Below are 14,419 nucleotides of genomic sequence, written 5' to 3' on the forward strand. Positions count from 1 at the left end.
TTTGCTGATAAAATAGCATGTTCAAAGTCACTTCCCATGGCTAGCTCCTTCTCATCCTTTGGGTCTCAACTTACATGTCACCTCCTCAGACAGGCCTTACCTGGCCATGTTATCTAAAGTGTAGTTTCCCATATTATTCTCAAGTTTAGCTCTTTGTTTCCTTCAAAGCACTTCCCACGATTTTTAATTATTTTATTTTTTCCTTGGTTTACTAGATTTTGTGTGCCCCCTTCACCAGTCTAGAGCTCCACAAAGCCATTAAACGCCTGTCTTGTGACCAGCACATAGTGAACATTCACTGGGTCTTTGTTGACTGAATGGAGAGGAAGTCTTTTAACATCCTGCCCATCTGCTCCCAGTCAACCCCAGGAGCATCTACTGCTCTTGGGATACAGTGGAAGAGGTCCACCAGCCAAGGTGATTCTCTCCCACCTCCTCAGGAAACTCCTTGTATCCTCAATTCCTTCTTCTGTGCCTTCACCTTCACAATTATTTCCTATCAAAACTCAAAGATGTTCACATTAAACAACCAACCGGCCAGAAACCCCAAAAGTTCCTTCCTCTTCAGGCCTCGGGTCAGCACGTGACTGCCCTCTTGACTTTCAAGACTCAGCTGAACACTCTCCTGTGTTCCTCTACAACAACTTCTCAGACTCGTTTTTTGGGAGCTCTTCAATATTGGGATCCCCCAAAGTCCTGTTTTTTTTCACCCCCCAGTGAAAAGGGGAGGTATTCCCGTGGGGGAAGAGTCTGGGAAAGAAGAATTCTGACAACGGGGCGCTGAGGAGTGAGGCTGGGTGAGGGAGACGTAAGTGGTTAAGGAGAGAGCTATGAAAAGCGCAAGGCTATTGGTCAAGGAGGACAGGTGCAGCGGGGAAGACGTGAGTCTCTGTGACGTGTCACAGGGGTAAGACGGGAGAACGGGAGGCGCGCGCCAGGTCGGGGAAAGTGCGCGCTCTTGAGCGCAGGCGCCTCTGTGCGCCTGCGCTGCCGTTGCCAGGTACCGCCGGCGAAAGGACAACAACAAGGGGAGGGGGCAGCGGGGACTCCGGAAGGCCACTCTTTACCCGGAAGTAGTTGCAGAGGAACATGGCGTTGCTGGTGCGAGTCCTTGTGAGTGAGGGAGTAATTTTCTGCGGTCGCCCCCAGGGTTGGAGTCGGAAAGGGCAGGGCGGGAGAAGCTGGAGGAGAGTGCAGGAGGGGAGCTTGGGTGGCAGCGAGGCTGCGCGGTCGCCTTTCTGCGGGGAAACTGAGGCAGCTGCCCACTTTCCCCTACCCTCGGTTTGGTGGTGGCTTCCCCGTTTTTAGAGGAGGGAGAGAGTGACATCGGACCTAAATCTGGCGAAGTTTGCTTTTCCTCACTTACCTCTTGCGACCGCTCTCCCTCAGGGAGAGGCAGCACGTGGGGGCACTGATTGGAGTTTTCGGGAGGCCTGGGTTCCTGTTTCTGTTCTGTCACTGATTCCCAGTGTGACCTTGGGCAAATCACTTTCGGGTCTCAGTGTCCCGACGGGAAAAATGAGGACGTTAATCTGCAGTTCCTTCGGTTTCCGAGATTCTCTGGGTTTGTTTCCGAAACCAATCAGTAAGACGATTCTTAACTGTACAGTTAAGTGGAATACTGTTTCAGGTTATGAGATTGAAAGCTGCACGCAAACCGAGCTCATACTCTGCCGAGCACAGTGTATGGCACACCGTAGGTGTTCAACAAATGTTGAAGGAATTAACGAAGTGAGGAAGGAATTACTTGACTTCTTAGCACTCTTGTGAGAAACTACGGCCCTTGTGATTCAGCCCCTATCCTTCTAGCATACTCTGACATCTGGGAATTCAAGGAGAAAGAAAGTGGCAGCAGGAAAAGGTTAGGATGATACAGAACCTAGTTACTAATCATTGATGGGAGGGTTTATCATTTTAGCTAGTCTTTCAGAAATTGGGTCAAGGACATTGTTTTTCGTAGCAGACACTGCCCATTCCTGCCTCTGGCTATCGTGTGAGTTATTTACACTTATGTTTCTAATCTTTTTATATATGGTTTATAAGAACTGCAATTTTATGTCTTGTATTTCTTGTCAGCCTAGCAAAGTGCGGTACTCTCTGTTCCTGCTCAGTAATTGTTTGAAGAATAGCTCATATAACCTACAGAAAGATTCACTTAGTGAAGTAATTGTTGATGCCAGGGCAGAAATTGATTCAGATCTGATAATTGACTTGGGCACTTATGGTGAAATGGCAGGATTCGGGGCCTGGTGTCTCATGGTTAGGATTAGAGGTTTATCCTGAGGCACAGGGGACCCTTTGAAATGTTTTAAGCAAGGGAAGATTTATTTTTAAAGTTTTTTTTTTTTTTTTTTCAAATAATTTTCATTTTTGGATTTTATTTTTCAAATAATTTTCAAGTTGAAATCAACCCAATCTTCATTTTAAAGCTTCTCTCCTGCCTATAGTATAAACCACTGGGGTACTTCTATAGGCTGAGACCCTGAGTCCTTCAAATGGGTTGAGGAGTTGCATCATGGGTAAACTACAAATGCACACTGAGGAGCTTTGAATAGTGCCATCAGCTTTGAGCTGATAGCAGCTCAGTGTCTAGGCTGGTTTCCTGTGGTTGCCAGTTTGCGCCTGGCCCTGGAGACTGGGTTCTAGGACAAGGTTATGCACTCCCTGACCGTTTGGTACTTGTGCTGGATACAGACAGGTAGTCCTTGATGGCGATGTATACATATTACTTGGTGTCATCTATCATGCTGTAGATGGCATCTATGTCAAAGCTTCTGTTTTTAATGCAAAAGACTTTGTTTTTAAAGGGTTTTTTGATATTTACTCTTTTTTCATTTAAATTTTTAAAGTTAAAGAATAATTGATGTACAATGTTGCACTTATTTAATTATATAATTTGATAACTGTTTAAAAAATTTTTTTTAATGTTTTATTTTATTTTTGAGAGAGAGAGAGAGAGAGAGAGAGAGAGAGACAGAGTGCAAGCAGGGGAGGGGCAGAGAGAGAGGGAGACACAGAATCCGAAGCAGGCTCCAGGCTCTGAACTGTCAGCACGGAGCCAAATGCAGGGCTCAAACTCAGATCATGACCTGAACCGAAGTCGGACGCTTAACCCCTGATAACTGTTAACATAGGTATACACTTGAAAAGCTATCACCACAATAAAAATAATGAACATATCTGTCAGTCTCCAAAATTTCTTTGTACTCTTTTGCAGTCCTTTTCTCCTCTTCTCTCCTGCACCACCACTGATGAGGGGAACACTTTAGTTTCTTTCTTTCTTTCTTTTTTTTTATTAAAAAAAAATTTAAAATATTTATTTATTTTCGAGAGAGAGGCAGAGTGTGAGGGGGGAAGTGCAGAGAGAGAGGGAGACACAGAATCTGAAATGGGCTCTAGGCTCTGAGCTTTCAGCACAGAGCCCAACACAGGGCTCAAACTCATGAACCATGAGATCATGACCTGAGACAAAGTTGGACACTTAACCAACTGAGCCACCCAGTTGCCCCTAGTTTCTTTTATCATTTTTAAATTGAAATTTACAATTTTCATTTTGAAAGTGTAAAAAAAGTAAAAAAAAAAAACCCATATAAACACTTATATCCACTAGGAGATTTTTGCTTTAATATATCCCTGTAGCAGTTGTGGAAGGATCAGTCAGAGTGGGCTGAGGTTCGGGTCCCAAAGTCCAGCCAGAACTACTCACGTAATCCTGGAAGAAGTAGAAGGCCTGTACTAAGAGGAGGCAGGGAAAGTGTGGTTATAGAGGAAGGGATGATTTCAACAAGTATTGAGGAAACAGAGTCTACAGGGTTTGGTGGAAGGTTAGATATTGAGGGTGAGGGAGAGGGGTGTCTAACAGTGAGTCCTAGGTCTGCCTTGGATGACTGAGTTAATATAGCAGTGTCCTTCACTGAGAATATCCAGTTGGAGATGGTGGTGTTTTATTGTTTGTTTTTAAGTAGGCTTCACACCCAGCGTGGTGCTTTAAGTAACCACTCTGAGATCAAGACCTGAACTCAGATCAAGAGTTGGAGGCTTAACTGACTGAGCCATCCAGGTGCCCTAAGTGTTTTTTTTTTTTTTTTTTTGTTTTGTTTTGTTTTGTTTTGTTTTTTAAGCAGCTGGTGAGTTGGTGTTCAGGAGAGACTAAACAAGCAGAGATATAGGTTGTAGTTGAAATCAGATGTTGAGTTTTCCTGGGGAGTAATATGGATAGCTAACATTTATAGGGCACTTACCATGTGGTAAGCACTCTTGTATACTGTATATATGTGAACTTACTTAATCCTTACACTAGCCCTTTGACAAGGTAGGCACTATTATTTCCCCCATTTGAAGATAAGAAATTTGAACCACAGAGAAGTAATATTCCTGAAACATTCTCATTAGTTTCCCCTTATTTTTTACTCTTTTTTTCCCTTCTCCAATAATGGGTTTAAGAAGGAAGAGGAAGCTAAAACATTGCTATTGCTAAGTAGCTCCAGCAGAGGAACTGGATATTTGAGTAATACAGTGGGACTTGTTTATGGTTTATGAGCTGTCCTGGGCATTGGTGGTCATTTTTGCTTTATTTTGACAGTATTAGAAACCGCAGAAAGCCACTCTTGTGCTAGCTATTTATTTATTATTTAAAAAAATTTTTTTTACTGTTTATTCATTTTTGAGAGACAGAGACGAAGTGTGAGTGGGGGAGAGGCAGAGAGAGAGGGAGACACAATCCGAAGCAGGCTCCAGGCTCTGAGCTGTCAGCACAGGGCCTGATGCGGGGCTTGAACTCACAAACCGTGAGATCATGACCTGAGCCGAAGCAGTCGGTCAACTGACTGAGCCACCCAAGTGCCCCCACTCTTGTGCTTTTTAAAAAAAATTGTAGTAAAATATAGATAATATAAAATGTACCATTTTAATAGTTTTTAACTATACAGTTCAGAATGGTATTAAATGTATTCACATTGTTATGCTGCCATCACACCGTCATTCACAGAACTCTTTTTATCTTGCAAAACTGAAATTCTGCCTATTAAATGATAAATCATTATGCCCCCCTCTACTTAGTCCCAAGCAGCTATCATTCTTTCTGTCTTTATGATTTTGACTACTGTAGGTACTCATATAAGTGGAATCATAGGGTATTTGTCCTTTTGTGACTGGTGTATTTCACTCAGCATAATGTCTTCAAGGTTCTTCCATGTTGTAGCATGTGTCAGAGTTTCCTTCCTTTTTAAGGCTGAATAATATTCCATTGTATGTATAAACCACATTTTGTTTACCCATTCTTTTGAGGATAGACACTTGGGTTGCTTCCATCTTTTGGCTATTATGAAATAGTGCTGCCACTATTTATATCTTTTCAAGTCCCTGTTTTTACTTCGTTTGGGTATATATTCAGAAGTAGATCATATGGATCATATGGTAATTCTATATTTAATTTTTTGAGCATTTGCCGTTTTATTTTCCACAGTGGTTGTACCAGTTTACATTCCCGCCAGGAAAGCATAAGGGCTCCAGTTTCTGTACATCTTTGTTAATGCTTATTATTTTCTTTCTTTCTTTTTTTTCCTTCATAGTGGCCATCTTAATAGGTGTGAGGTGATATCTCATTGTAGTTTTGATTTGCATTTCTCTAATGATTAATGATGTTGAGCATATTTTATATGCAAGTTGGCCGTTTGTATATCTTTGGACAAATGTCTATTTGAGTCCTTTGCCCATTTTTTAATTGAGTTGTTTGTTGTTGAGCTGTAGGAATTTTTTTTTTATATTGTGGAATCAGTGCCTTATCACATCTATGATTTGCAAATACTCTGTCCCATTCCATGGGTTATCTTTTTACTTTGTTGATAGTAGTCTTTGATGCACAAAAGTTTTTAATTTTGTTGAAGTCCAACTTAACTATTTTTTCTTTTGTTGTCTGGGCTTTGGTGTCATAGCCAAGAAATCATCGCCCAATCTGATGTCATGAAGCTTTTCCCTTATGTTTCCTTCTAGGAGTTTCATAGTTTTAGGTCTTATGTTTAGATCTTTGATCCATTTTGAATTAATTTTTGTATATGGAATAAGGTTTTATTGTATTTTTTATTATTTTCCTTGTGTTTGCTGTGGTGATTACAATTAACATCTTGATTTATAACAATCCAGTTTGAATTAATATCAACTTAATTTCAGTAATATATAAAAACTTTGGGGGTCCTGGGTGGCTCAGTTGGTTAAGTGTCTAACTTCAGCTCAGGTCATGATCTTGTGGTTCAAGCCCCACGTTGGGCTCTGCGCTGACAGCACAGATGGAGCCTGATTGGGATTATCTCTGCCCCTCCCTCCTTCCTCTTGCCTCCATGCTTGTGTGCGCATGCGCGCACACTCTTTCAAAAATAAATAAATAAACATTAAAAAAAAAAAACCCTGTGATTCCATTTAGCTCCATTCCTTCCTGGCTCCCTTGTGCCATTAATGTCATTCAAATTATATATTTAAACATTGTGTGCCCATCAGCATAGATTTACAATTTTTGCTTTATGCTGTTGCCTTTTAAGTTAAAAATAAAAATAGAGGAGTGCCTGGGTGGCTCAACTGGTTGAGCTCTGACTTCATCTCAGGTCATGATCTCACTGTTTGTGGGTTTGAGCCCTGTGTGGGGCTCTGTGCTGACAGCTCAGAGCCTGGAGCCTGCTTCGGATTCTGTGTCTCCCTCCCTCTCTGCCCCTCCTCCTCTCACACTCTGCCTCTCTCTCATAAATAAAACATTAAAAAAAATTAAAAAAATAAAAATAATTAAAAACAAAAAATATACTTATGCTGTATTTTTAAAATTTATCCAAGTAGTTGCTTTTATCAGTGTACTTTATTTTTTCATGTGGATTTGAGTTACTGTACTGTCAGAGGTCTCATTTCAGCCTGAAGTTCTCCTTTTAGTGTTTGCTGTAGAGCAGGTCTGCTGTTGGTTTTCTCAGTTTTTGTTTATCTAGAAAGTCCTAATTTTTCATCCCATTGCCTTCTGTCTTCCATGGTTTCTGAGGAGAAATCAGCTATTAATGTTATCAAAGATCTCTTGTACATGTTGAATAGCTTCTCTTGCTGCTTTCAAGATTCTGTGTCTTTGTTTTTCAACAGCTTGATTATGATGTCTTTTTTTAACACTGTATTTATTTTATTATAATATATTATTTATTTAAAAATTTTTTTTAAGTTTATTTATTTTGAGAGCAAGAGAGGGAGAGGCAGGGAGGGGCAGAGAGAGAGTGGGAGAGACAGAATCTCAAGCAGGCTCTGTGCTGACAGCAGATGCAGGGCTTGAATTCATGAACTGTGAGATTATGACCTGAGCTGAAACCAAGAGTTGGACGTTTAACCAACTGAGCCACTGATGGGCCCCTGTTTTATCTTATTTTTGAGAGAGAGAGAGAGAGAGAGAGAGAGAGAGAGAGAGAGATTGAGAGAGAACACTTGTGTGTGTACCACGTGAGCTGGGGAGGGGCAGAGAGAGGGAGACAGAGGATCTGAAGCAGTCTCTGTGCTGATAGCAGAGGGCCTGATGTGGGGCTTCAACTCACGAACCGAACTGTGAGATCATGACCTGAGCTGAAGTTGGATGCTTAACCGACTGAGCCACTGAGGCACCCAAGATATATCTATTTATAGATTTCTCTGCATTTATGCTGTTGGAGTTAGTTGAGTTTCTTGGATTTATAGATTGATGTTTTTCATCAAATTTGGGATATTTTCTGCCAGTATTTCTTCAAATATTTTTTGTTTCCCTTTATTTCCTCTTGTCCTTCTGAGACTCCCCTTATACATAAGTTGGTACATTTGATGGTATCTCGTAGATCTCTGAAGCTCTGTTAAAATTTTTTCATTCTTTTTTCTTTCTGTTCCTTAGTTTGGATAATCTTGGTTGATCTATTTTCATGGTCACTGATTTTCTCTTCTGCTCAAATCTGCGGTTTAACCCCTTTAGGGAAATGTTCATTTTATTTATTGTTCTTTTCAACACAAGAATTTGTTTTTTTTTTTTAAATAATTTCTCTGTTGATATTCTCTATTTTGAGAATAGAGAATATCTCAATAGATATTCTCAATATCACAATAGAGAATATTCTCTATTGTGAGATAGCATTCTTATACTTTGCTATAGTTCTTTAGAATGGTTTCCTTTAGATTTTAAACATATTTAGGGGTGCCTGGGTGGCTCAGTAGGTTAAGTGTCTGACTCCTGATTTTGACTCTGGTCATGATCTCATGGTTCATGGGATTGTGCCCTGCGTCGAGCTGTGCATTGACAGCGTGGAGCCTGCTTGGGATTCTCTGTCCCTCTCCTGCTTGTGCTTCCACTCAAAATAAATAAACTTTAAATAGTTTCACAGTCTTTGTCTAGTTTATCTAACATGTGAGCTTCTTCAGGGACAGTTTCTGTAGATTTTTTTTCCCCTTCTGTGTATGGACCATGCTTTTATGTTTCTTTACATGTTTCATACTTTTTTTTTTTTTTGGTTGAAAACTGGACATTTTAAATAATATGTGGCAACTCTGGAAGTCAGGTCTGTCCTTTCCCAGAGTTTGTTATTGTTTTTCTGTTTAGTGATATTTCTGAATTAACCCTGTAAAGTCTATATTCTTTGTTGTATGGTCTCAGCTCAGTTAGCTTAGTGGTCAGGTAACGATTGGAGAGTTCTTAAATACCTGGAACCAGTAAGTCTTCTGTTTTTTGCTGAGGGGCTCTGTGCACATGTTGCGGTACACCATCAACGGTCTTACAATCATTTAACATCTCTGCCTTAAACTTTACTTCCTGCTTGTGCAGAGCCTCAAGGTTAACCAGAGGTCTCAGGTCTTTCCTGTTCTTGTGCACAGCCCTGTGCATATGCATGGCCTTCAGATTCCCAGGAATATGTCATACCTTTTCAAAGCTCATTCTCTTGCTTTTCCTTTTAAGCTTCTTTTGTTAGCCTATTGTTTTCTCCATGTATTATCCATTGCCTCAGGCAGTCATGAAGTTAAACAATTGTTTTCAACGAGTGCTCCTGCAGAAACGTTTTTTTCAGTTTTTTCATGTTGAATGAGCTTTACATTGGATGGAGTCTTCTAAAGAGCTACTAAACAGATCAAATAATGCCATTTCTTTGCAAGTAAGGCTTTAAGGAGCATCAACCCCATTCTGAAGTCAACTTTTTTCCAGAGACGACTAGTTCTTTTTAGTGACTAGTACTATTTAGAAACCAAGTCTGGATGCTGGATGTGGTCATTGCTTCCAGGACCTATCAGGACAGGAATAGGAAACACATGTATGTGTATATATTTACATAAACACACATCTATTTCTGTATTTGTCTATACATATTAATAACCCATACCAATAACTCTAAATTCATACTAGTACCTTGGGGTTTATTGTACCTTTCTGCCTTTCTATAATAGAAATTTTAATGTACATAATAATTAATACATATATTTACTGATATGCCCAATCTTAATATATTTAATGATTTGCTCAAATCTTTCCCGGATGTAATCAATCTTTTTTTTTTTTTTTTATATACACATTTTTTTAATGTTTATTTTTGAGAGAGACAGAGATGGAATGCGAGTGGGTTGGGGCAGAGAGAGAGGGAGGCACAGAATCCAAAGCAGGCTCCAGGTTCTGAGCTGTCAGCACAGAGCCCGGCGCGGGGCTGGAACTCACGTGAGATCATGACCTGAGCCGAAGTCGGACGCTCAACTGACTGAGCCACCCAGGCACCCCGTAATCAATCTTTTAAAGCTCAGATTGGAACCCCCAACAAAGTGGGAGGAGGCAGAGGATTCAGTAATGATGGAAGGAATTGTTGAACATTCTCTGCTCCTCTGGTATGTCTAAGTATCCTTTTGTAGCATGCCACTTCATAACTTGCAGGATAGTTTGCTACAATAGTGTTTATCCTCTGGATTATGGAATTAAATTAGTATCCATGGCATTCAGACTACAGGAACCAGTGAACATTTACAGAGTAGATTTGGTGACTATGGTTGATCTTCATTATTCAAGATTCTGTATTTTTGAATTCATTATACTTGCCAAGATTTATTTGTAATTCCCAAATCAATATTCATGGCACTTTCAATGGTCATTTACGGGTATGTGCAGAGGAGTGAAAAATTTGAGCTGCAACATGCAAGTCCTTGCTGAGATCGATATGCTGACTTATTTCAGCTCTTATACTGTAAATAAGTATTGTTTTCACAGTCTATTTAATGCTAAAGTTTCTGTATTTTTGTGCCTTGTTGGTGATTTCCCTGTTTAATATGGCCCTTAAATGTAGTTATCTAGTGTTACTAAGTGCAAGAAGGCTGTGATATTCCTTATAGAGAAAACTTATGTGTTAGATAAGTTTCGTTCAGGAGTGAGTTACAGTGCTATTGTCCATGAGTTCAATGTTAATGAGTTAATTGTATATTTATAAATAATAAGATGTCTTTAAAGAGAAACACACAAGGTTATGTATTGATTGGTTTATGAAAATGTTGTGACCAGAGGCTTGCAGGAACCTAACCCTGTATTTTCTCTAGGAGCAATGGTTCAGTATTTGCTAACTCAGTGTTTATAGTCACTTTATAAAGCAAAACTACGGAGAATAGGAGAATGGACTACCTGTAAAGCCTTTTCCAATTCATGAGTAAGCCAAGGAAAATACTATGTACAGTATCTTAAAAAACACATGCAGCAATAGGCTGGTCAATGGACTGATTAAAGCTGTAGTTGAAAAACTGGTCTGTCAGAATATTTTGAAATACAAATGTAAAATCACCTGCAGTTAACAATATGTACAGAAAGTAAAAACATGAAACCTGTCTTTAAGATTTTGGTTTTGAAGTGTTGGTGAGGTAAAAAGACAATAAAACCTCTTCCCACTTAATAATGGTGTGTATATTAGCCTAAGTTAAGGCAGTAATTCTAACCATTGGAAATGGCTGTAAATGTTTTCCTGAACTTGGAAGTTGAGGTTTGCTAATTGTTATAGGCCTGATATGTTAGTACCTGTAAGAGGGAGCTAAGTACTTCCACAGATTTTTAAAAATTTCTTTTCTTTTCTTTTCTCTTTTCTTTTCTTTTCTTTTTTGTTTTCTTTTTTTTTCTTTTCTTTCTTTCCTTTTCTTTTCTTCCTTCCTTCCTTCCTTTCTTTCTTTCTTTCTTATTTAGAAATTTTTAAAATTTATTTTTGAGAGGGAGGTTGAAAGAGAGAGAGAGAGCAAGCAAGCAGGGGAGGGGCAGAGAGAGAGGGAGACAGAATCCTAAGCAGGCTCCGGGCTTTAAGCTGTTAGCACAGAGCCCGACACAGGACTGAACCCACAAACTACGAGATCATGACCTGAGTGAGCCTAAGTCAGACGCTTAACTGACTGAGCCACCCAGCCCCCCCCCCCCCCCCCAGATTTATATTTATAAATGAAGTACTTGGAGAAGTGGGAAGGAATATGGACCAAGTAGAGTCAGTAGAACCAGTACCTGGAGTCTGGGGAGACCTTTTTTTTTTTTTTTTTTTTTTAAAGATTATTGATTTATTTTGAGAGAGAGAGAGAGTGCAAGGTGGGAAGGGGCAGAGAGAGAGGGAGAAAGAGAATCCCAAGCAGACTCCGCACTGTCAGAGCAGAGCCCAATGCAGGGCTTGAATTCACAAACTGAGATCATGACCTGAGCTGAAACCAAGAGTTGGTCGCTTAACGTTCTGAGCCACCCACGTGCCCCTGAGGAGACTTTTTGAAGCTAATTAACTCATGGGTTGGGTAGGAGGGAAGAAGAGAGTCCCAGAGGAACTGACTAGAAGGGAATTAGCTTGTGTGGAGAGGAGTAGTAATTCCCAAACCAGAGAATCTGAGTCAGGTTTTGGAACTGCTGAATGGAGAATACAAGGCAGGGTATGTAAATATAAAGATGAGTCTAGAGGGGTCTAGTTGGTAAAGATCAGGTGTCGACGTTTGATTAAAGAGGCACTTGGAGGCACTGCAAGCTTTTGAGAAAGGGAATTCCAGGTTAAAAACAATATTTTAAGAAAATAGTTCTTGCTTCTATGACAGTTTGCTGGTGAAAGAGAAGCTTATTTACATAATTCAGTAACAGTTGTTAATAACAGTAATGATGCTTTTGTGTATATTTTAGTATTCTCAAGGTGCTTTTACATATGATCCTTGGAACACTCCTGTGAGGTAGCTTTTATTATTCCCACTTTACATAAGGGAAATGGAGGTCCAGAATGTTGAGTAGCTAGTTCAGGGTCACACAGCTATTCAATAAGAATCTTGGGATTCAAATACCCTTTCTGCTATATACACTTTCTGCTCAGTTTCAATTAAGGGTTTGAACAAGAGTTGTTGTTGTAGGATTGGAGAAGGAAAGAACAGAGCTGATTGCTTCTTTCTTCTAATAAGAACTGATTTAATGTATTGGTATAAAACCAAGTAGAACCAAAATTACAGAGAAAAATTTTGTTGACGTGGGGAAAAATATGATGAAATTCTTCAGAAGATCTTCCAAAAGTTTGCATTGTTCCCACTTGTAATTTCCTCTTACTTCCCCCTCCTCCCTTGGCTTGAATCTGCAGAAGTTTCATCTTATCCCATATTTACATTTTTAGGAAAGGAACATCTAACATTGAATGATTCTGGCAAATGATTCAACATTAGTAAACAAAAAGCCAGTAATGGTCTTTTATTTGAACATTATCCCAACAGATCGAACCTCAGCTGAAATAAAATATTTTGAAACTTTACTTTTCATTTGAAACATAAGGTGTTGTGAGTAGCCTATGAAAAACATTTACACAATTTTAAAACTGTGAGACACTTTAGAAGGCCTCTCTACGTTTAAAATTCCTGCACCTTTCTCCATGTACTTTATCCCTATCACTTGTTGCCTACTCATGAGGAAATGGAGATTCAGATTCAACTTAATATTTATTGAGTTGGACATGTTACAAGGTACATTTGTTGATTTTTCTTAAGTCCTGAGAAGTAGGGATTTTTTCCTTTATTTTATAGAAGAGACAACAACGGCTTGTAGCTTTCAGTGGAGCCAAGAGTCAAATCAGTGTTTTCTGATTCCAAGTACGTGGCTCTTGCCACAATACTATACTGTGTTTTAGTTGTTTCAAGACTAGTTCATAGAGTGTTAGAAGATACTTTGGAGATATTCCTTTTACCCTTTCATCCTGTAAATGAGCATGGATCCTGAAGTTGGGCTGTCTGGGTTCAGATCTTAACCCTGCCATTGTATTAACTATGTGGCCTTGGGAAATTCCTTATCCTATGTATACCTCAGTTTCTTTATCCATATAAGTGGGATAATGGCAATATTCCTAGGTCATTCGGTGATGATTGTGAGTTTTAAGTGAGTTTATATATGTAAAGTACCTAGGAAAGTACCTGTCACAGAACAAATGCTCATAAGTATTACTAATAATTGCTATAAGGAACCTGTGCATTGTAGAAGTTAAATTACTTGTAAAGATCATATTAGAATAGCTGAGTTAAAACTGGAATCCAGATCTTTGACTCCTAGTATTGTAGTTTATGTTTGGCAAAGTGTTTTTAAATAATTTTATATTCAGCTCTCATTGTGGCCCTATAAGTTTTATATAGGTCAAATGAAAGAGACCCTTGGATCCCTCAGAGTTGGTTCCTAGAATAGACATCTCCAGTCCTGTGTACACTAATGCCATTTATACAGTGTAATGTATTTCAGGTTCATAAAATAGAGTAGGCTTCTCATGTAGCAAGATAGCTCTTCCTTTCCCCAGCCCAGCCTTTCACTTTGGCCCAAAGACCCTTTTGAGGTTGGTTAATACCCTAGGGGGAAACTGAACTTCAGTCATTAACTCTAACAGCCATTTAATCTCTCTCTTTTGTTTTGGAAATCAAATTGGCTTAGTGTTTTCCTACCCTAAAAATGTCAGCCCTAGTTTCTTCATCCTTTTGGGGATGACACTGCTTACTATAAAGGGATTCTATGAAGATCAGATAAATCAGTGTTTATGAAAAGGCATTGCAGACTCTCAATTTAAATGATAATCTAATTGTAAAATGCCTGAAGTCTACTTATTTTGTTACTCTCCTGAGAGGGAGCCCATGTCCCCCTGCTTGAGTCAGCCTTTACTAGAGTTGTTTTAGTCCATGAATCAGGAATAGGTAGGGGTACATTTTATCCTTGGAGAGATGAGCAGGAGGAAGCTTGTTCCTGGCCCTGGTTTGGAAGTTCTCTTTTCATGTACCCTGTTCTGGCAGAATTTCTAAACTTCTACTCATGGAGTTGGATATAGATTCTTGACAGCCTTTTTTCTTTCTCTAGAGAAACCGGATTTCCCAGTGGGTTCCAGTATGCAGCCTATTGGTACCTGTGTCCTCTACACAGGCACAGTGGGGCAGGGCTCTGTCTGGTACTTTCCAGGTAAGGTTT

General features: G+C 39.6%; 1 protein-coding gene across 4 annotated transcripts in view; it reads left to right on the top strand.

Annotated features, from left to right (window-relative positions):
- Positions 1 to 851: 851 nt before the first annotated feature.
- Positions 852 to 14,419, top strand: part of LOC125936675 (ubiquinol-cytochrome-c reductase complex assembly factor 1) — a 104,589-nt gene continuing 91,021 nt past the window's right edge. Inside the window, exons 1-2 of one of the 4 annotated variants that reach the window (XM_049650914.1) lie at positions 857 to 1,113; positions 14,312 to 14,410. In XM_049650914.1, coding sequence (XP_049506871.1) covers positions 1,090 to 1,113; positions 14,312 to 14,410 — 123 coding nt within the window. In that variant the 5' untranslated portion in view covers positions 857 to 1,089. Of the gene's footprint in view, positions 1,114 to 14,311; positions 14,411 to 14,419 lie in introns of all 4 variants that reach the window. The other 3 variants (XM_049650911.1, XM_049650913.1, XM_049650912.1) reach the window with 3 other exon arrangements.

This window comes from Panthera uncia, assembly GCF_023721935.1.
Source record: "Panthera uncia isolate 11264 chromosome A3 unlocalized genomic scaffold, Puncia_PCG_1.0 HiC_scaffold_11, whole genome shotgun sequence".
NCBI classification, from domain to species: Eukaryota; Metazoa; Chordata; class Mammalia; order Carnivora; family Felidae; genus Panthera; species Panthera uncia.